This window comes from Phoxinus phoxinus (genome assembly GCF_949152265.1).
Source record: "Phoxinus phoxinus genome assembly, chromosome: 6".
Taxonomy (NCBI): domain Eukaryota; kingdom Metazoa; phylum Chordata; class Actinopteri; order Cypriniformes; family Leuciscidae; genus Phoxinus; species Phoxinus phoxinus.
Window position 1 is genome coordinate 35,768,046 of NC_136881.1, and position 23,049 is coordinate 35,791,094.

General features: G+C 39.7%; 1 protein-coding gene across 3 annotated transcripts in view; it reads right to left on the bottom strand.

The window, feature by feature from the left end:
• lef1 (lymphoid enhancer-binding factor 1) overlaps window positions 1-23,049 on the bottom strand; it is a 43,956-nt gene that overhangs the window by 19,166 nt on the left and 1,741 nt on the right. For all 3 annotated transcript variants that reach the window (XM_079616072.1, XM_079616071.1, XM_079616073.1), the window contains exons 2-4: window positions 22,464-22,530; window positions 21,438-21,565; window positions 198-330 (exon numbers count right to left, since the gene is read on the bottom strand). In XM_079616072.1, coding sequence (XP_079472198.1) covers window positions 198-330; window positions 21,438-21,565; window positions 22,464-22,530 — 328 coding nt within the window. The remainder of the gene's footprint in view (window positions 1-197; window positions 331-21,437; window positions 21,566-22,463; window positions 22,531-23,049) is intronic.

A 23,049-nucleotide genomic window follows, 5' to 3' on the forward strand; every position in this document is an offset into this window, starting at 1 on the left:
TTAGTTTTGTATGCATTTGTGTAGCTCATGGATATTATAGTTAACTAAAATAAAAATAAAACCATTTAATACTTATTGTACAGGCCAATGGCAGACGTAGTTATACGTAGTGATAGCTGCTAAAGTGTGATTTTAGATGACTTTAATAGTTTGCAATGAACAACAGTAGCGTATTTGTGCGGTTTGCGTGGGTTTACCTTGCTTGGGATTGAGGTCCTGTGGGTGGTGTCCCGAGTGTGGGCCGGGGGCGAAGTGCTCGTCACTGTATGTGATCAGAGGGGTGAGGGGGTGAACGGCATGGGACGGCTGAACCACCGGCACCTTATTTGACTGTAAAACACAGAGGGGAAAAGAATTATATTAAAAAACATCAAATGTGACCGAGGCATTCAGACTAACAAATGGGCAACAACCCAAAAAAGTTGAGCATGCACACATCACCAATGCTGATGTGTGGATTGTCTACTGCAGTAGTTTGGGGCAGAAACAAATGAATAAAGAAGGGGGTTGGGAGAGACAGAGTGTGGGTTAGAGGAGGAGAGAATGAGGAACAGGGAGGGAGGATGGGAACGCCACAGGGCAGAGGCAGACCAGAGGTCTCGGGGCTGAAGATCAAAGGGAATCATTAGCCAGTGAATAAGGGAGTTCATTACAGAGCCCCGGCCGTCTGCGGTGGAACTAAGCAGGGTTAATCACGTCAGCAGCGGACTCAACACACACACACACACACACACACACAGCTCTGAGCTGACTCACAAAGCAGTGCTCTGCACACCACAAAAGGACACCAAGTACACAGTGTGCAAGAACATGTAGCAATTTTTCGGATAATTGGTGAGCTTCTCCTTTACCTGGTCTACATATTATCTATTTCTGTCCAGAATAGTTTATTTATGAGAGACGCATCTGCCAAACTCTGGATTTTCTTTGAGCCCGAAGTCAAAGTTGGGGGCTTGTCAATAAAATAATCAAAGTGGAAGCTAATCGGTACTGGTTGCAATTGTGAATTTTGACTAATTTAATTTAATTGTATATGCATTTGTGTAGCTCATGGATATTATAGTTAACTCAAATAAAACCATTAAAGAACATTTTTGTTACTTGAAATACTATAAATGTATAAACAAAACAAAAAAACTTTTTTGCTGTAACACTTCATTTTCATTTTGTTGAACTTGATGTACTAAAACAGCTAAAACAAAAAATAAATAAAACAAAATAGTTTATAGATATAAAAAAAAAACTGGAAAGTATAAAAATAAAAACTATTTCAAAATATTGGTAAAGACTATAGTAGAAACTCAATGATACTAAATCAACACTTTGTAGCTTTTTCTATGAAAGCTTATAGAAAAATATTTTCATGAGCCAAATCTCTTTCCCATTGATCAGTGTGGTAGCATGAGAATGATGAAATACATAAAGCATCATTACACATGCACATCCTTCACCATTCATTATTTTGCACTAGCGCGATAAAAACGGTCCTGTATTTGCTAGCAAGTAAAAAAAAAAGACACTTGAACACACATTTGTTCATTATGAGTGGAAAATTCCCAGGAAGACTTGAAGGCAGCTTATAATCAAATCACATTTCAACAAATGCAACAAAAATGTCCTATGAAATCAATCTGAATACAAAAACAAACATGAAATCCCTTTAAAAAATAAAATAATTTATTGATTGCCTACTGTTCCCTAAAACTTAATTAAGGTTCAGCTGCATTGAATCTCCACGACTTTATCCGTCTCGCGCGGGTAAGAAGCGGCCCACCCGTGCCACAGGCAAAACTCCTACAGGCATGAATGAGTGGTTTGTCCTAATTTGGGAGCAAAGGTTGCTGTTTCCGACCAGCTAATTGGCCAGAGAGGCAGGTGTAGGGTGCCATTTCCTCGGCAGACGCACTGCTGTAAAACCATGGGGAGGGAAGAGTGTGTCCGTGTGTGTTTGGATGGGGGCGTTATTGCGGAGTCTCTCAGACACTGGAGCGTCTGAGAGGGAGGACGATGAGATGAATGGCATTCTCTGGAAAGATCCCAGCTCTGATAGCCAACACTTGGAGTTCCAAACACGTCCAAAACGCCTACATTTTCCAAGGCATTTTTTGGGAGTCTTGATACTGATATTTCTTTATTACTCAATGCTTTTGAAAATGCCAGATGTAGGACATGCACTTGGATCCTTTGTTGGTCCTGGAAAAACAAATATAGTCCTATCCCTATCCCTAACCCTAGTAAAAACCAAAGGAAAATGTTAGGTTGATCATGTTATTGAAGCCCTAAGCTCTAAGTGTATCCCTAAAATATGCTGGGAATGTTGTTCCAAGACCAACAAGGATGTTGAACAAGGAGCGTGTCCTATTTGGTGTAGCAAATAATATATTTAACCACTTTTAGAAGGTTATTTCGACCCCACTTTTGGGGTAATAATAACTTAAACGTATATAAACTTTGCTTTACTTCAGTACAAAGGAAACAAATTGTAGCCAGCTGGAATGTCGTTTTGAGACCAAGAACAAGCCTCTGCCAACCTTTCACATCTGCAGTCAATCCAACAAACTTGAAATTGGTACTGGGCAAACGTTATGTGCCCAATTAATATTCATGAGGCAGGCTGACAAGGTTTATGATGGGTCAGATTCTGTCAGATGATTATTTTTTATCAGTATGATGGCTGATATAATCTAAATAAGTGAATTCACATGCTTCAAATTAAACAAACAAACAAACAAATTGTATACACTGGTGCTGTACAGATAAAGTAATAACATAAAAAAAATATAACATTATTATTAATTAAAAACAATAGTAAAACATCTGCTTTGCTCTTTTTACAAAATACCGTAATAAACTAAAAAACTAAAATTAGCCTGTTTATAATTCACTCCATCATGTGGTTTAAATACAGGTTCAACTGATGGTCAGAGGTCACGGCTAATCTGGACTAGTAGTTTTAAAAAGGCTCTTTTGCTACCTTAAGGAAACCTGTTCCCTGACTTGCCCTCATTACTAATATGACTGGGGGGCAGTAGCTACTGTGAAAGGCCTTCACTGGAAGACTGCACGATAGCATCCTTACCCCCTCTTCATTTTACGCCTCTCAGCTCTTATTGGCTTTTCCTCTGGGAGAGAGATAAGAGGCAGGCATATTTTTCATTTAAGCCCCTAGTCTCTGTCTCCGAGTAAAGGAGAAAAAGCGATACCAAGGAGTGGAGGAAGAACTTAAAACAGTTCGAGTTGAAGAAAGGAGTCCAACGCAAGCATCATACAAAAGACACCACAACTCTCCAGTGTCAATACGGGGTCCTCGACTCACGGCAACCATGAAAAGTGGGAGCTGGCACTTTGCGTTCCACCTTATTCGATCGGGGCCTCTTTTATGTCCTCTCAGTCGCAGCTGTCAGAGCCCATTTCTCTCAACTTCTTAATAAACTGCCATCTCGGAGCATCGCATGAAGCTAAAATTCCAGCAGGGAACCTCAAGACTGCCGTGCCAATTCGTAGGGGCCCCCGAGGCACAACCTTGAAAAATGCTCACTCTTCCAAAAAAAAAAAAAGAAATAAAAATGTCATATTTAAAATACATTCAGCTTTCCAAAAATGTGGTTGCCTTTAATATACGAAGGCAGGGTTTGGTTCTTTTGGCTTTCTGTGGTCTTAAATAAAAGTCACGCAGAGTGATTCACCGCCACTCAAGGCCATTCAAATCCTTCCAGGTGGTTTGAGATCACAGGCTGCGCCACCCAGTTCCCAGCCCGGCTCAATTGCGTATTAAACTAAAAACACTTTCGCCCAACCCGACCAGGAAGTGGCCGGACACCCCGAATGCCCACAGGAACCCGGGTCGGATGGTGCCATGGCGATTTATCCCCAAGGATCTCTCAGGGGCCAGATTTTTCACAGGCCAGGGCGACAGGATATGGCACGGACGTACCTCCCCCCGTTCTCTCTTTTATTATGAAGAAAAATAATAGGCTTAGGTTTTTCTATTCATATTTGCAGAGAGGCGGTGCCGATTGAAAAGAAGCATGTCCATTTAGGATTTTATAAGCAGGTCTGGCCAACCCTGCCTCTAGAGCCCCTCAGATGTGGTTTAAAAGAAATTTCATTGTGCAGAACTCAAGCTGGCTGAGGGCCGGCAGAAAATCCAGAGGAAAAAGCAAGAGTGCGGGAAATGGCAAACTTGGGTGCAATGAGTTGGGAGACAAAATGGACACTGTTCAGTTCAACAACCTCTCCAAAAAAGCACCTCTACTTCAACCAATCAGCACTAAACACTGAAAGCTAATGAAAATGATCAGGTCTAGATGATGACCCCTTTTGTCTTTCACAGCAGGTTGAGGTTTACCATCCAGATATGGCTTTCCTAACCCAAAACCTAACCAGGCTCATTGCAAAAAAAATGCATGTGGCGACATTTCTGCAAAATGACATTAAGTTGCTTCTTACGTGTTTCGCAACACTTTCAAAGTGAAACGTCCAGTGAGTAGCGCTAAAAGCACATCAACTTTTATCCTAAACAGATTTGGTAACGCTTTATTATGTTGGTTGTTGTATGCATCGCGGCAGTTCAGAAAGGAAATGTCTGGCGAGTTGCACTAAAAGGTTAATGCTCCATCACGTTTGAAAATAACATACCAACTACACTAATCCTGACGCTAAACCGAACTAGTAGTGTTGACAAAAGCCAGCGTTGAGATAAAACACATTTGTTGAAGCAACCATGCTATTTCCGCTGATTCTACAAGACTTTGAGCTCGTTTATCGTGACTGGTGTTTCATGGGATTCGTTCCCGATCGCTTCGCAGCGCAAGTTCAACACTATACCATGTGAGTTACAGGGCAAGTTTACCACATCAGAAAAGCCATACATATGGAGCTGGTTATGTGATGCAAATGTCTAAATAGATTTGTTTACAAATCATGCTCTATGGTAAAAATGTTATTAACTGTGCAAAATAGTCTTTATTAACAGATAATCGGTCTCTGTGAGTGGTAATGTAAAAATTGTTGATGTTTTACTGCCACTAGTGTTCATTTCAGCTGAAAACTGCAGTTAAATACTTGTTTTTGTAGTTTTGCCAAAATGTAGGTAGAGGCAGATTTTACCAATCATCCTATGTTGCCCAAAATATTGTCAGTATGTTACCAACAAGCGTTTTCTTCGCACCACCAGCCCTTTGTCCTCTACTCAATTATCTCATTTCCGTGGTGTTGAGGGGAGGGGGGGATAATAATCGCTTCCCTCTACTGTAATTTATATGCAATGAGGACTCCTCATGCCCGCGGCTACAATAAAGCGGCAGAGTGAAAGAGTGCAAGGTGTTTTGCAAACATTCGAGAGTTGGCAACTTAAGTGGTAACGACAGATTGCCATACAGCTACAAATCTAGGTGAAATCCCTCTATACTGTTCACGAGAGAGATGACCACACATGAATAAAAGGAGATTAAAGAGTGAATGCAGTGCATGCATAGGTAGGTTCAAACAAGCCATATATTCAGGTCGTTCTGGGTTCAATAAGCATAATAAATCACCACATAAAATATAGGCCTGTTTCAATTAATCCACATATGAGGCAAGGTCAGTAAGCGATTCTATCACACTAGGCTTGTCTATGTCAGCATGTGTATAAGTCTTGTGGCTATACTTTTGAAACGGTGAGTATTTTAGTTGTGTTTGTAAGACGAATGAGTTGAAACTATCTTCTGTGATAAATTGACATTGACACAATGGTAATTTTAACCCTGAAAATTCCTTTAAAGCACTGTGTAAGATGCCTAACTTTCCCAAATCAAAATCAGATTAAGCAATAATAATAATAAAAATGCTGTTGAAAAGAAAAAAAAGAGAATGCTGGTGTTGGAACATGGAAGTTACAACCATAACAAAAATTATATATATGAATGAATAAATAAATCCAGTGGTGTCGTACAGAAAAAAAAGAATAAACTAACAATAATTGTTAGAGGAGGGAGTTGTAAATTGTAAACCGTAAATTGACATACACAAAGGTAACGTATATTTAACCCTGAACACTTCTTTAGCACTATACAGCTAAATTAGAATAAACAAGCAAAAACCAAAAAATTGTTGTGAGAAAAATGTACTTGCTATAGGTTTGTGACTATTGAAACATTTGACAAAACATAGTCCAGTCCTGAATAGAAACACACCCTGTACTAACCAGCCCAAACAGTTCTCGCCCACAAACACACACACACACACACACACACACACACACACACACACACACCCTAGCCCAGGTGTTCATACTCGCATCCCATTGGTGGAATGCATGACATTTAAATAACAAAGATAAACACACACACACGTTGCCCACTCAATTCGATATATTGGCCCCTTTAAAGCCCCAGTAAGTGAGCAACCCAAAATAAAGAGAGGTCTCGAGCGGTGGGTTATAAATGGAATGTGATATTGGCAGGATGGCCTGTTGGCTCTGGGGCTTAATGTAACCAAACCCAATTAATGAAGAGCTCTCATGGCACATGCCACATGCCCAAGGTAACGATACAAACAAGAGAAGGAAGCGAAGGGTGGATGGAGAGTGAGAGAGGTAGAGGAGACGGGAACGAATGGAGGAAAGCCTGCCCTAAAGGCTTTAAAAGGAAGAGCGGAGCAAGAGGATGAGCGAAAGACAGACCTTATTTTAATCATTCTCAGGGACACGTCTATTTTGAACATTGTTTTAGGAACCTGGATGTTACACCCACCAATAAATAATAATCTAAAATAAAATAAAAACTATATTTTACATTTGATCAGGTGGTTTGTACAGAAAAAATAAATAAGAAATGATAAGATATTCTTTAGGTTTTTACAACAACAAAAAACTAAACAAAACCATAAATGGGGACTGTAGAAAAACAATTAGCACCATATTAAGAAGAAAATAATTTCCAAAAATAATTAATAACAATAATGATAATAAAATAAATAAAATGTATTTAGCCATACCAACTGTTCAATCCATGTGCTAGCTTAAGTTCAAAGCATGGCATTGAGAAATTTGACAGCAGTGCACCAGCTGTCATCTGCAATACTCAAGCAGAGGAGCAGAACATCAAACATCTCACCCATTAATGGCCCAGAAAACCACATCACCGGCATATGCAGTGCTGCATTCTGGCAGATGTGAACCATAAAACAAACACAAATCTGATACATAAACGCTGGAACTGCGCCAACTTGAGGCGACGCACGCCACGGAAAGCTCATTGAGAATAAAATACAATATTTATCAAGACAATAAGGCGACAATAATGCTGCCTAACTGACAAAAAAGGATTGAGTGGAAAGTGTTGAGTGTGGGCTGTGTGACGACAATTAACAGACTGCGTTTACAATTATATAGACATTGCTGATTGGTTGTAAGGTAATATCGTCACAGTTTTGCATTGCGTGGAGGTTATATAAGGGTCCTCAACATCCTGCCGCACGTTCACCTTGAGGCTTACGCAGGGCTCACTTTCACAGCAGGACCTGGTCACTTCAAAGCGCCACCGAAAGGTCAAACATTCCACTGAAGTGGACCGGTGTCAGCAGGCAACGCAGCATCCACTGGCCAAACACACACACACACACAACGTGCCATTAGCATGCATTCTGACACAACAGCCACACACATTAAACTTTAAAAGCCAGCACGACTTCAACATGCCAAACACACGCATTCGTGATCCTCACAATGTTGTTGGAAGTGTGGAAAGCATGTGAATGAACACTTGTTTATTCCTTTCTTTCATACCGAGCCAGCTCTCGCTCTCGCTCTCACTCGGTTATTTATGGAAGGCCGATACTCCAACATAATCAGACTGGCCAATCGCTGCTATGCAATATGCTAGTGCTAGCTTTACAGACAACGAAAAGGAAACAGCTCGGTAGCAAAGCACAAATTAAAGGACCGCTAAATGTACATTAGACGCACTTTCTAAGGCTATTGGCATTACAACCCAAAGCATTAGCGTGTAACAGACATGAATGATCCCTCAAATCATGCGGCTTGAGTAGAGGCAGACTATTATTTTCAGACTTTTATTTTTTCAAGCGATCAGAATTTTTTTGTTGGGAGGCGACAGCATGTGCTCTAAAAGCAAAATAAATTTTTTTGCAAGTGTTTCCACGACTTTCCAAAAGAGGGGGAAAATATTGAGAGATTTACATTTGTAAAAATTTGACTAGATTTGCAATGTTGATAACTGTGGAAAAGCATCATCACAGTCCGTGAAAAGGGTCCATAATGATAACTTGTCAATAACTAAACTAAGGAGACAAAAATAAACAAATCATAAAATAAAAACACTTTTTAAGAAACAAATTAAGAAAATAAAAATACATGTAATTTTAATGTAAAAAACAAATACATAAAAAAAAAATATTTTAGGTTTTATTATATTTAAATAAACAAAACATTTAAAATATTAGTTATGTATATTTTATTGTATTTAAATGTATTTTAAATTAAGCATTTATTTAAATTCATATTTATTTTAATAATACTTTAAAATTGACATTAAAATAGATGCATTTCAAAAAAAAAATAGTCTTTTCTACAGAAATAATTGGTCCCACCACAAGGTTAAGAGCAGAATCATTACCAAAAAAAAATAAAAATTAATGTACCCATTTCATCTCCTCAATTGCTGTAATAGTTTATCCTCACGATAATAGCTCAGAACACCTAACTGCACAGCAATCACCAAAAACAACCTACCATCATGGCAGTGTGTTTTGCACAAGCAAGCGCCACTCAAACGCTGCTTCCCTCAAAACGTAAAAAAAATCAGTTTCTTCTACGACACAAATAAAGAAGGAAGCGGTGGAAGATATATTATCAAGTTCTCGAGTAATTTCTGAGCAGGCGTGAATGGGATTTGCCTGGCATGTGCAGACGGTGTTTGCCAGCACATTCACACAGGTATACGGCACATAAATGGCTGCCACTCTGGATTTGGGAGGAACTTGCAGCGAGGGGAGAATGAGACCTGTGGGGGAGCTTGTGACGGAGGGGTGGGACAATCCTCTCCCTCGCAGGCTCAGGTTAACGTTTGAGTGAAGCGGTGATCCTCTGCCACACGTGTGTTTGTTACCGTGTGACTGTACCTGCAACACCAGACGTGCTGGGCTGTAGTGAACGGAGCTACTTCAGATGCCGGGTAGTGACCTAGTTTCACACTCTCAGCAACAAAGCCTGAGCTTTACGGTCCAGAGTTAGGGATTGAGATGAGAAGAAAAGAGGAAGCAGAGCAGGGGGAGGGTGGGAAAGAGACAGAAGTCTACACCGGTTGAAAGCAAATTAACATAGCAGAAGATGTGGATTTGTGCTCTGCACACATCATAAACATTCAATAGTTGCATGCGCAGAGCACACATTTTCTCCGAGCACTGCAACGGTCATGTTATGACATCACGCTCTGTGGCGTCTTTTTTAAAAACAAGCTCAACGTATAACAATTATTATAAATCAAAAATATACAATCTACTCCACTTTCCTGCAATGCTGCAGCTTTAAAGATTGCGTTCTGTTAATTCAGTTAAAAGATCACTGCATCACATATCGATCTTCTATTAGACGCACGTCTTCACGCGATACAAATTCGCAGCTCAGAGTTCGCCAAATTGTAACTTAGCGAAAGGTTAAACTTCTTTGCATGAGCTTGTGTTTCCAGTGTCCAGCAATGGGATGAAATGTGCAGTGTAATTGCCCATTTAGGATACCACCCCCATATAAACTTTACTGAAAACCTTCCCCAAATAAACCCACTATATCCCAAGCATACAGTTATATTTAAAGGTAAAGTGTTTTCCATTTTCTAAAGTGCTAATGTGCCAAGTAAACTTTTCCACAGGTAGCAATGTCAATGTCATGGGTTTGATTGCCAGGGAATGCATGCAATGATAAATGATAAAATCATAATGAAATGCACGGTAAGAAGCGTCTGCCAATTGCGTAAAAGTACATTTCTGCAATGAAATTAAGAAGACAGTCAATACTGCTTGTTTCTTGAGATAAATGCAGTCTTCTGTATATGTTTGGAAACCATAATTTTTCCTATTACCTTTGCTGCCACTAGCACTGCAGAAAATACATACTCTGCCTTTCAAAGTTCAGTAAGAGATTTGAAAAACGCGGTTTCAATGTGGATCGGACCGAGCACCAAAACACACTTGTAGCCAATCAGTAAAGTAAGGGGGAGGAGAGAGAGCTCAGTGCACAAGACAGACATTAGCAGAGCGACTACTGAGAGAGAGAGAGAGATGGCAGAGAAAATACAAAAGCAGAAAATGCCAGGGGAATATAACTTTAAAAAGAAGGGTTACGATCACGCAAAACACAGCATATCTTAGTTCTGTGAAACACAGAAAAACCAACGTTACTCGCGTATCGAGAAGAAATAAAGCAACCTTAAAGGGATAGTTCACTTTAAAATGAAAATTCTGTCATCATTTACTCACCCTCAAGTTGTTTCAAACCTGTATTAATTTATTTCTTCTGCTGAATAGAAAGAAAGATATTTTGAAGAATGTCAGTAACCAAACAGTAGTCTGTACCCATTGACTTCCATAGTACTATGGAAGTCAATGGTCAAACAACAATTTTAGTCAAACAACAATTTTAATTTTAAAGTGAACTATCCCTTTAAGGCCTTCCTGCTCCTTAAGGTCTCTACAGTGCTGGAAAACTTCTCTGATATTAACGCAGGTCCTTCCCTTTTGCCTGACCGTAACCCGTCGTTTAAAATTTTAGATGTTCCAGGCTTACAATAGTAATTGTAAGCCTGGAACATCTAAACCTCCACCTCCCAGTTTAAGCATCAGTTCCCTAAGTGTTTCTGAAAAGTGAGATAACATACTCTTAATATATTATATGTTTTCTTCTTTTGGTTCCCCTTTTAGTGATCGCTTTAACTCCTTAATCTTGTCAAATTTTTTATATATTAGTTATGTGGACTATCTATCATGTTATGTAGGGATGTACATGTAGGGGTTATGTAGCTGCTCATGAAAATTAGGGATGCACGATATCAGCAACCATATCGGTATCGGCTTCATTTTTGATGTTATCGTTATCGGCCCAATACGAAAATTTGGCTGATATATTAAAGTCGATAAATAATGGATTATTTCCTTTAGCTGAGACACTTCAGATACGCACTGTTCGCCATGATGGTTTTGAATTGCTTGAAATATGATTGGAATCACTAAAAATATAAATTATATACAAATTTAGATTTAGGTTTATGGGCCAATATATCGGTTATCGGCTTTCAAATATAAAGGATTATCGGTCTCGGCCACGATTTTCATATAGCTGCATCTCTAATGAAAACTGTGGTTTTTGGGATGGAAGGGATGTCTTTGCCATCGAATAAGTAGAGGAGCTACATAACAATTCGCCCTGAATAATCGTAGGAACACGAAATGCTTTCACTTATCGATGACATCACACCCTCAGACGGCAGGCACAGCAGATTCCGCCCCATAGTATCTGTGATACGAATGTTACCTTTAATGTTCCTCATATCTTATGATGCTTTGGAATCATTTAGAACATTATATATGAAACCTTTGTATCTATTGTATTACTACATGTATAATTCTGAAAAAAAAGGGATTCCGCCATAGTTGCATATAGGGTACATGAATGTGGTACAAGACTATAGGCATTGGGTAGGGGCCTGTTTGTTTTGGTGATTTCAAATATCAACAGTTTTTGTTTACCAGAAATGCCCAATTCCGCAACATTCCGCATAAACAGTAAATAACAGTAAAGTACAATCGCGTACAGTATTCCGTTTATATGATTCTGCATTCCATCCACCTTTTTTTGCATGACAGAAATCATAAGGCATACGAAATCATATGACACTATGGTCACTAAATATAACTAGGTCCCTCCTTTATTGCAAGTCTATAAGATATTTTATCCACCAGATGAAAATGAAGTCTTATCACTACGAAAAATAATAGTAGCCTACACCTGTCCTCAACAAGCCATATGGTTGCATGTTATTCATGTTCCACTTATTTAAAAAACTGCTTTAGTTATTTCCCAAAATCAATTTTCTTATTATTTAGTTTGAAATCGTTACTTGTGCAGTTCTCCGTCACAGAGATAATTTTAAAAGTAAATGTGATATTTCTCAAAGACCGCAAGAGACCAAAATCTATTCTGTCAGATTCAAGACAGAGTAAGTCTCAATAAGACAGAGGGATCAATTGTAACAACCCTACATCTTCACTCTTTTATCACGTAAAGCCTTTGTTGCACTGTTTTGCTTGTAGGTAGGACAATACCGCATTACGCACAAACCTCTCATATAAATGTGGCCTCCCCACATTGTGAGGGAATTAGCTAGTTAACCTCAACACAACTGCTTTTCAATTTAGCATCAGCCAGTGAAAACCCTCAGTCTGAGAGCGCACACACACTCGCACTATAATCCCCGGAGAACAAATGACTTCTCTCAACCCACGCATGACTAGGGAGCACTTCAACAAGCTCTTGAAAGTCGGCTCACACACAGGACGGGCACCTCCCCCGGTTCGATACTTTTGAAGGAGTACTTTTGTGGCTATTGTCCCGACTAAAGCAAACAAAACATCGGCTGTGTGCAAACAAGGCGAGACGCGGCGGCGGAGTATGCAAACGTGCACGGGATCTTTGTTTTCTTGACTTTGTGCAATTTAAACAGGAGATAATGGGATAGGAGAGGGAACAGGTCCAAGATCTGGTCTAACGAAAAGGATTCAGAAAATTAGCCTAACCCTGTGTCTCCAAAATTGTTGTGCATCATCCATTTATATAACAGATTGAAAAACAGAAATGTAAATAAAAGGTGTCATGTGCTACAACAAGGCTTTAATTAATGTTCAATCTCAAAATGAGTTCATAAATAACATCACGTCATGGGCGTGTAGATACAGGACGAGCTGAGAAACCATCAGTCAGTAATTCTAATGCAGTAAGTTTTTCTTCAAAATGGCTCCAATGATTACAGACTAAATCTATAATGCATAAGCAGCATGAATGTATGCCATCTTGGATGCATTAATATTGATCAAAGACCAGGTATAAATATTATTGTATGCCAGGCAAACCTATCTAGAGTATTCTGCAGGAATATGAATTATACCTTAATGGATGGAGCGTTCCAAAACCTACAAAACTCCCAAAAAACTCAATGTACTACATAAGTCACAGCCAATCGGAATATATTTGATAATTTTGGCTTTTAATCCATGTCTGTTTCTGTTAGCTTTGGAGGTCATATGTGCAAACGTCAAGTAAATATGTATTTACAGTGTTTCTCCTCTGTTAAAACAGGCAAAAAATACTGATGACTCATCTTGCACTCAGGGGCGTACACAAATTATTCTCTAATGAAATGCTCTCAAGAATGAGAAATACCACCTTTCTGTAATGCAACCGACTAGCAATAACAACTCATGATTCATGACTATTTTTTGTCCACTAGAAATTTGTGGAAAACACTTTTTCAACTTTGTACTTAAATGTCTTACAACTGTTATTTGTGTCAACATAATATGGCCTGTATCCCTAAGGCCTAATCTCAACAGGACTGAAAAGGACATCATCAGAGAGATATTTTTATACATTTGTGTTCATAAAAAATACTTATATGCTCGCTCATTTGAAATATAGCTTCAAAACTTCAATATTTCAACCCATCTCCAAATCTTGGCAACTCGATGATCGCTCCAGCCATCTTTATGATTCTACAGCCAGGCAACGACATGCACCACAAAAGTTCAAACCTCCTAAGTGTACATTTTAAAATAATAGTGTCATCAAAACTATGAAATGACATCTCAGTTCTGACAAAAATTTTAATGAAATTCTTTTATTTTAATTTTTAATATAAATCACTAGTATCAAGATATCAATTTAAAATATATGAAAGTCCATCTTAGGCCCTATAACTGGTCACCATTTCTTTTAAAGTTTCACGATTTTTAATTCACTTTTGCCGTCACTGCATCATTTTAAATGGTGTGAGAAATACTTTTATAACTAAAAGTATACATTTCATGTAGTCTCAATTAACTAATCATAAAAGTCACATGCATTATAAATACAAAATATTCTAATTTAAAAAAATTAGTTTAGATGAAGAATGTAAACTTCCCAAAAGCATTTTGTAGACGTGTATCTACACAACTAATTTCAAACAAAAGGGTTTTAAGGTCTTGAGAAACAAATATAGTCAAGTTTCTCCAGAAGTTTGCAGGCCTAACATCAGTATATGTGGTCTCGAACCAAGATGTCAATTACATTTTATTATTATTACCTGCACATCCTTTGAGAGGCGCAGATGTCATTATTAAGCGCTGCAGTGGTTGCAAGAAGTTGGTGCACAAAGGCAAAGATGAACAAACGCAGTCTTGCCGAGTATTTTTATAGGTTTCATCATCCAGCATCAAACAACCGGGGAAAGTAAACAAAGTGCTACTCGTCTCGGGCCTCACATCCGCAACCAGAACGAGAGCGAGTTAGACTGAGAGCATATCATACAACAAAATAGGGGGTGAATAATAGCACACGTTCTAAAAAAAATACAGAAATGCCCGTTCTAGAGTGTATTTGAACATGCAGTCTCATATCAGAGGCTCTATATGTTTGTGAAGGGCCCTTCAGCAATAAATGAACACTCCACATGGGCTCAAATCAATTAGCGATAGGGAAAAAAACATCACAATGCAGGTCTGTTGAGATCAGTAACAGTAATGCAGAAGGCCAGAATCAGAGATGAGAGATCAGATCAAAGCAGCAGAGCAGTCAATTTGTCTGATGAACCTTATTAACAATAGGCTGAGATGAGGGGGCACTGGTAATGGTTACGGTTTGTGTAAACCATGATCGGGGCATGAACGCAAGTACATAAACATAGGAGAAAACAAAACAAGAATAGAGCATTTTAGTATGTATACAATAGTACTTTTTTTTTTTTTGGGAAAGAAAGTCTCTTACGCTTGCCAAGGCTGCATTTATTTGATCAAAAATACAGCAAAAGCATATATATTACAATTTAAAATATTTATTCCTATGAATTTTCAGCATCATTCCTCCAGTCTTTACTGTCACATGATCCTTCATGTGATTCTGATATGCTGATCAAGAAACATTTCTGATTATTATCAATGTTGAAAACATTGCGGAAAACATTTTGCGGAAACCATGATATACTTTTTTCAGGATTCTTCGATGAATAGAGTTAAAAAGATCAGCATTTATTTTAAATAAAATCTTAACTAACATTATGAATGTCTGTATGGTCACTTTTGATCAATGTTATGCATCCTTCCTGAATAAAAGTAATGTCTTCGAGAACTTTTTTTTAACTGAAACTAAATTATATATATAAAAAAAAATGACTTTTGTAAATTATTAAACATTTATACAAAACTTGTTTACATAAAAACAAGCATTTTTATATATTTTACTGTTTTTAATATAAATTGATATACTATAAATATGTTTAAAAATACATTTCAACAAATCTCATTTGCCATTAATAAATTCATCATGTAATGAACACTAAACAAAGTCAGTTTTTCTACTACAAAATATCACGTGTAATTCAATGTGTTACTTGCCATTTCTTAGTAATTGTTTGTGAAAGTTGTTTACACACCATTTTCTTTCCAGTGTAGCCTATATATCACCATAACAGATGGCTACAGGCCACCCTGCTCTCTGGGTCACTGAAAATGTGTTTATGTTGCCATCAGCATCTTAAGTAAGTGTATTTTGCACAAATTGGACACCTCCAGGGGCGGGACAGTTTCCCCGTTTCAGTCTAATGTGGGAAAGCCTGGAGGTTGGGGGCGGGTGTGTTGGCAGAACCGGGCACACGCTCCACTACAATAGCCGAGCCTCGTTAGCTCCGTAGCAATCCCACCGCCTACGCCGCACCAAAACATCGCCCGCATAAATACGGGGACATCTGCAAGGGTAATCACTGCATTGTGCTCCCATTTTCTGCTCTGCTGGACGGCAACAGGGCAGCCTGCTTTTCAACACCTCTCCCCCCTCCCTCCCTCCGCTGGTCCTCCCTTCCCCAGCCTGGGCTCCGTTTCTGGGGTCAGAGTCCCTCAGGTAACAAAACCCCCTGAGACTAGTGCTGAATTACATGTAATTACTCCCACAATCTGATTGATTTTGGTCCGAATAGGGCAAGAGGACACCTTTAACTTCCTGCTTGCCTTCCTTCAGTGCATCTTTGTCACTTTTTTTTCTACGTTCCCCATCTCAGTTCGCCTCACCCCCCCCCCCCCCCATCCATTTCCATGCACAACAACCCCCTCTAATTCCCCTCACCATCCCTCGCTCACCCTCCCCTTCCTCTCTTCTCTCTCTCTCTCTCTCCAACGCTCACGAAACGAAGCCAAGACTCTTCATCTAGTAGGAGGCAGAAGGCTTTGAAGAGATCAAAGCCAAGGCCGCGAGCAGTTGTGCGCCCTGGGAATACGCCGCAGCTCTCTGCTCCACAGCCCCCTTTTTCCAGCGTCATGTCGGATTGCAGCTGGATTGCATTTCGCCAGTTTTCTTAATGCTCTCGGTTTTGACTTTGACATCACTGATCCCCCCCACCCCTCCCCAACACACACACACACACCTTCAACACAAACGAGAGAGAAGGGAAGACAGAAAAAGACAAAAACAAGAGAGCGAAGGAGAGAAAAATCAAAGCGAGCGAAGTTAAAACGGAAAAAGCTGGAAAAGAAAGGAGTAAAATAGGAGGAGAGGGAGCAAGAGAGATTGACAGGGTGATTTTTATTTTCACAACTCCATAATTGGCCAGTTCAAAGGCGGATGAAAAAAGGAAGCATTTGTTTTTAATTCCGCGGCAGATATGAAAGGAGCGACAAACTTTTATGAGTTCCCCAAAAATTAAAGACAGGCTCTTTTCACATTCAAAGAACGGGGTGTTTTTTATGGCCGAGACCACACAAAAAGAGCTGATAGCAAAGCCCACCCCTCCCATCCGCTGCAAACATGAGTTGACTGACTGAGAGATGCCGAAAGAGAGGGGTTTGTTGTGCAACACAGAGAGAGGGAGTGAGTGCATGGAAGAAAGGGGGAAAAAAGAAGCTGTATCCATACATCCATTAAACAGCCTTGCTAATAAAGCCTGGTGGCAAGCCATCTTTTGTACTGTAACTCAGAGAAACCCTTTACCAAACTCCTACACCAGGGAGCATGAATATTTCAGTGGCGTCTGATCCACGGAGCATGTGAAGCTCTTTTGCCCCCACATACACAAACAGCCTGACAAAAAAATAAAAATAATGAGCTTCAGAAAAAATATGAAAAAAAAAAAAAAAGTGGAACCTAGTGGCACAGAGCCTCTATTGATCAGTAAAAAGCAGTGCAAATGAAGTTCAGAGATGCGTGCATGCATGTCCGCAAACACAATGCGGTCTCAATCACTGTCACTGATGAATTTCTCTTGAGATGACGAAGGTTTGACGAGACACTCGACTTGTCTGTTCTGGTGTTTCGACGTGCCAAAATTACCAGCACTACACAATTTTCATCAGTTATACAACTAGCGTGATTTGATAGAAGAGGGTTACTGACACGCATCGAATGTGGATTCTCAAACAAACAATTGTAAAATGAGAAAAACATGGGCATTTTAAGTCATTCGAGACTAAATGAGCTTCAAATGACACTTGGAATGAGAATACACAAAATGAAGCAACAAACATTCAATGAAAAGGAGTGAAAAAAAGAACAAGAAAAAGAAAAACAACTATACTTGTACAAGAGCGTTAGCAATATTGTCAAAATAAAGCAGGATTTAAAGAGGCCGCTGGAGGGTGATGGAGGTCACAGCCGGGCCTGGAGACATAACATACAGGAGACGTGATGACAACTGTGATGCGAAGACACAACACAACATTGCACTTCATTTACACGTGCCCTCAGGATCCTATCAACAGGTGCTACCGCTGGATTGCAGAATAGATGTGCATTAAAAGGTCAAGAAATAACACTGGTGTGTGTTCAAGCCTGTTCAACGCCAGCTGAAAAATGATCATTTTTAGGATATAAACTTGGCATTGTATATTACGAAAATTGTTGCTGAATTTTACATTCATGCATTTAGTAGATGGTTTAATCCAAAATGACTTACAAAGAGGAACAAAAGCAATTATTCAACCATGTTCGTAATACAATATATATATGACAGCATTTCTCGAATACACGCGGGCGTTCTGGCCAGAATTTCAAAGTTTTTATAGTCTCCTACTATGAAGACATTGCAATTAACGAATTTCAGTGGGTCGCTTGACATTAATATTTCGGGGTTGGTAAAATGCCCCATGGAGGCAAACCTTTGAAAATTAACCTAATAACACTGCCAGCCTGTTTTGCTTTGTACATCCGACACATGGATTCAATATGACTGTGGTAACCAGCCGATGTAAACAGAGTATCAATGGCCCTCTGTTTCAAAACCCTGGGTCTGTACCAGTGCACTTCAAAGGGCCGTGGGCTGCTGAAATCTGCAAGGTCTAGGCCACGCTGGTGTTCAGACCTGCTCAGCAGATGATATGGCTACTTATTTGACCCTTATCACCCTTGTGTGGGGGCGGGTCGCTTTGCTTGCCTTCATCAAAGGATGACGGGTTACGCGTCTAAAGTACGTGATAAGAGCATCAGGAAGGCATATGGGTGAGTTTAGAAGTTCAAAAGTGTAGATTATGATGTAAACAACAATACTGAAAACTATGAAAGTGCACGACAAATATGCTACAGAAATTATGTTACAAAAACCACACACACAAGGGCTGCTGGGAACTGTAGTTTCTTCGAATGGTGCAGAAAGGAAAAGAGTGAGAGTAGATGATCCAGCTGTGTGAAATCTCTTTAGGCAAAGCCAGGGTTTGGGGGGGTTTGTGATTCCACGGCATGTCCACGCCAAGAGATCCGTCACATCCCACATCAAAGCAGGCCGAGTGCGAGTGTATATCTTGGGTCGGTTCTTCCCGTGCTCCACTGCCAGAGGCCAGTCAGGATGGGGGAGGTAAACGGCACGGGGACATAAGTTGCTCCACCAGTAGCTCCAGCAAATGTACTACAGTAGCCATTCATACATAAGGAGAGCAAGCTACCCATCAAAACAGCCTAGTTGAAAGTAAGGTAGAATCCTTCAAAGCCTCACTGCAATCAACATACTGTACATCTATTTAAATAATAATTGAACCAACTCTCCATGCATTTAATGGTCTTTGTTCAAAATTTTCTAAATTCACATCTGCTCTTCTCTGAGACTTTTGCACACCAAACGTGAATATTTGTCACAAGCACGGTTTTGAAATAATATGCTATTTACAATGTTGCCCAATGACATAGTTTGTATCAAATGATAGCAACTTCACAACCAAATATAGAAAAGCTTTGAATCTGAAAGCGGTGTGCAAATCACTATACAGCAGTAAATTTAGTTGATATTCAGCGCCACCGATTATACATGGGGAAATTTGATTTTCGTTTAACTAATATTTGCTTACTTTTTGAGTAGATCACTAATTTCCCTTATTGTTATAGTTTCGAAACGTGAAAAAGCCTTTGGATCAGCACATTGTGAAGAGTTTCAGGACATTTAGATAAAGGCATTAACAAACTTATGGGTCACAGGTTAAACATGTAACATCTCAAACACTTAGTGAGATGAAACTTTGTGCTCGAACTTTAAATAATCCAATTTAAGACGAAGAAACGAAAGAAAGAGGATGAAGAACAGATTAAACAATTCAATGAAATCCAGGACCCCATCACCCCATTCTTCTCTCCAACTGATTAAAAGGGGCCCGAGATGAGCGGAACTACATGAAACGTCCCGGCGCGAGGGAAATCATTTCAAAAGGAGGAAATGCCTAGGTTGTCTTAATTCCCAATTCGCCATTTCATACTAATGTTAAAATATTATAACTTCAAAGCTACAGGCAGCAGAGACAATGCAGCCCCAGTGTTTACCTGGAAACATTATCTGCTGACCCCAAGTTAGTCATCTCAAAGGAACCCTGGATGCCATTTCCAGATGTCGTCTATCAGATTAGAGCAACATGTAAAGCTTTCATGGATCACTAAGCACCATGATGCCAATATCCACTACTGCTGGGGGGCTGGAGAACATTGTACTCGTACGGTTGGCGTTTCACCAGGTAGCAACAACACACACACACACACTCAAAAAAATGCTGACCACCAGAATATTGTCTGTTTCATGACTGGGAGGGAGTTCAGGCACTGGAATGTCATAGCCAATGGAAATCAATCCAAACTTCAGGGGAATGAAGGGGGGGAGGGAGTAAAAAAAAAAAAAAAAAAAGATGCCTTTGATCTTGCAGAAAACCGATCCCAGGCCTTGGAGATACTGTGTCCGAATATTTGAGCCACCGCAAAGGAGAGAAAGAGACAACAGACGGAGGAGTTCGAGGAAAATGATCTGGCATGATTGCGGTTTTATTTGCACACAGAGTGAAAAAGAGAAATTCAGGTAAGTTGCAAATGGTCGCACATTCTGCAACAACTCTGCAAAATCATTGTAGAAGTATGAGTGGAAATAATCTGCTATTATTTGTGGATTTTTTTTTTCTGTACCTCCCAAGCAAAGGCTTTAAACCACAAAGGATGTTCCAGCGACTACCTTGCTGACCCAAAGGCATTTTTTTGTGGATCTAAACCACATCTTGTTGTGTAACAATGCATCTGCTTAAGAAGAACTAAACAATAAAGATGTTAACTAAGTCATAACCATTTATCCCAAATGCTTCGATCGATTGCAGGTCAATCTTCTGTTTGGTGTCCGTCACCGCAGCGGTGAAAACCATAATCGCACGGCCGCAGACTGATAAAGGAGCTGAATTCAGAGCTGTGCAAACAATGGATGAGATGAGCTCAGCGGAGAAAGCCCTGTCTCTCATCGGGCTCACAGACTGCCTGCAGCGGCCATCTCTTCCAGGCACCAGTACACTGCCAAACAGGGAGTCTTAACCACACAAAAACTACCAAACAGGATTAGGGTGGACAGCTGCTAGCGTATCCACCATCTTTTTTTTTTTTTACCCCTCTCCTTCCATCAGCGGTTGTTTTATAGAATAACCGAGAAGGTAAATGTCTCTAAGTTCTATACATTTATCCATAAGAGTGCACATCCCTTCAAAACAATCATACAAATATCGCCTTTTAAAAAAAAAAATCTATACGACAGTATGAGCAGATATGGATATGGGTCACAGCATTAGTCACAGACACGCCGCCAAGCAGCAACTAACGTCATAACCCAAAGCTGCACGCTACAATGAGGGAAGATAAAATAAAGTTATGAAAAATGTCACTGGTGGACGGCAAGGGATCGGGAGAGCGGGAAAACACTCACCGTTCTGGGAATGGGAGGCGAGAGAGAACCGTTGTTCATGTAGGAATCATTGTTCATATTGGTCATCATGATGTATCCTGGGTAACTGGGGTACGGGTGGCCTTTGCTGTACATGTCCTGGAGCTTTCCTGTGAGAGAATCAAATTCAACCTGAATTAATAAGAATTCCTAGGCGAGATTTACATTTATTTTAACTAATACTTGATGTGATCCAGTCACTAAAATAAAATAAAAATAAACTTTCAGCGCCAATTAACAACGAATCAAAATGAACTTCAAAATAACTTTTTTTTTTAAATGCACGAAATCCAAGCTAAACAAGAAATCAAGAAGGTATCTAAAAACGGGGAAGCCATTCTGAGGCCACTGAAGTGTTTAGCTGAAAATTAGCATCCTAATTCACAGCAAGCAGAGAACAAAGGGGCAGAAGACAATCAAGTCACTTCACTGTGACCCCAGCGCCCTGCTCGGCGTAAAAAAGACCCGGGTGCAAACAGAGATCAAATGAACTCCGGGCCATCACAGCAACATGCTGCTCTTGACAATAGAGTCTCAGACGGTGTGTTTGGAGGCCAGCGTGTCACAGGAAGATGGGGCACTTCCCTGGCACGTGTCATTACGTGTCGACAACAAACAGACTGTGGGCTGTGAAATTCCCTTCACAAAGCCATCGTGATCAGTGAAGCGAATGGACAAATCGAAATAATTACCAGCATAATTATTACTGATAATATCCTGTTTTTTCATTAGAATAAAAAAAAAAGAGAATATATATATAATTTACACACACACACACACACACATATATGTATATATACCGGTATGTATGTGTGTGTGTGTGTGTGTGTGTGTGTGTGTGTGTGTGTGTGTGTGTGTATTGCTTTCTTTGCAAGTGTTTTAACATAATAAAATGAAAATGCCATGATTTAGTAAAAGCATGCTTTGAGAAAAAAAAAAAAAGTACATCACTGAATTATAGAATTATTAATAATACGCCATGTTTTTACCCCAAGCCATAGGACTTACCATCGTCCGGATGGTCCCTGTGCTTCTCATGGTAAGAGTCTGGTGTTATTTGGGACTGTCTAGCTGCCTGTTCAAAAACGTAGGAGAGAGATATTAACAGCTTAAATTCTGATGTGCAACGTGCTTATGTTTTTCCAGGATTCCTGCTATCTGGAGAAAAACTGACAAAATAAGGCATGCTTTGATCATATTTTTGGCAGGAGGCATCCATAAGGAAAAGATAACTTGAGTTTTTTTTATACATTGATTAAACTCAGTCATTTTCTCTCTGCTGTGGAGTCTGACCACAAATGTGGTGGGTATCTTAAGGAAGGAAAAAGAAAGGCTTCGCTACTATTCTCGTTCACTCCGCATTATGAATCAGAAGTGCCGGGAAATAAACTCCATTTGGAGTTCAGCTCCCTCTGGGTGCCTTCCAGCAGAGTGAGGATCGGCACTGCTTTCCCAATTAACATTCAGCCCATCAGTTTGTTCTTTCTCATGTCATGCTGTAACCCTGCATGCTGTTGATGCCAGGAGGAAATACATTTCATTAATAAAGCCAAGCATCTGCTTATTCTTCAGTTCATTTTACTTGATTCACATG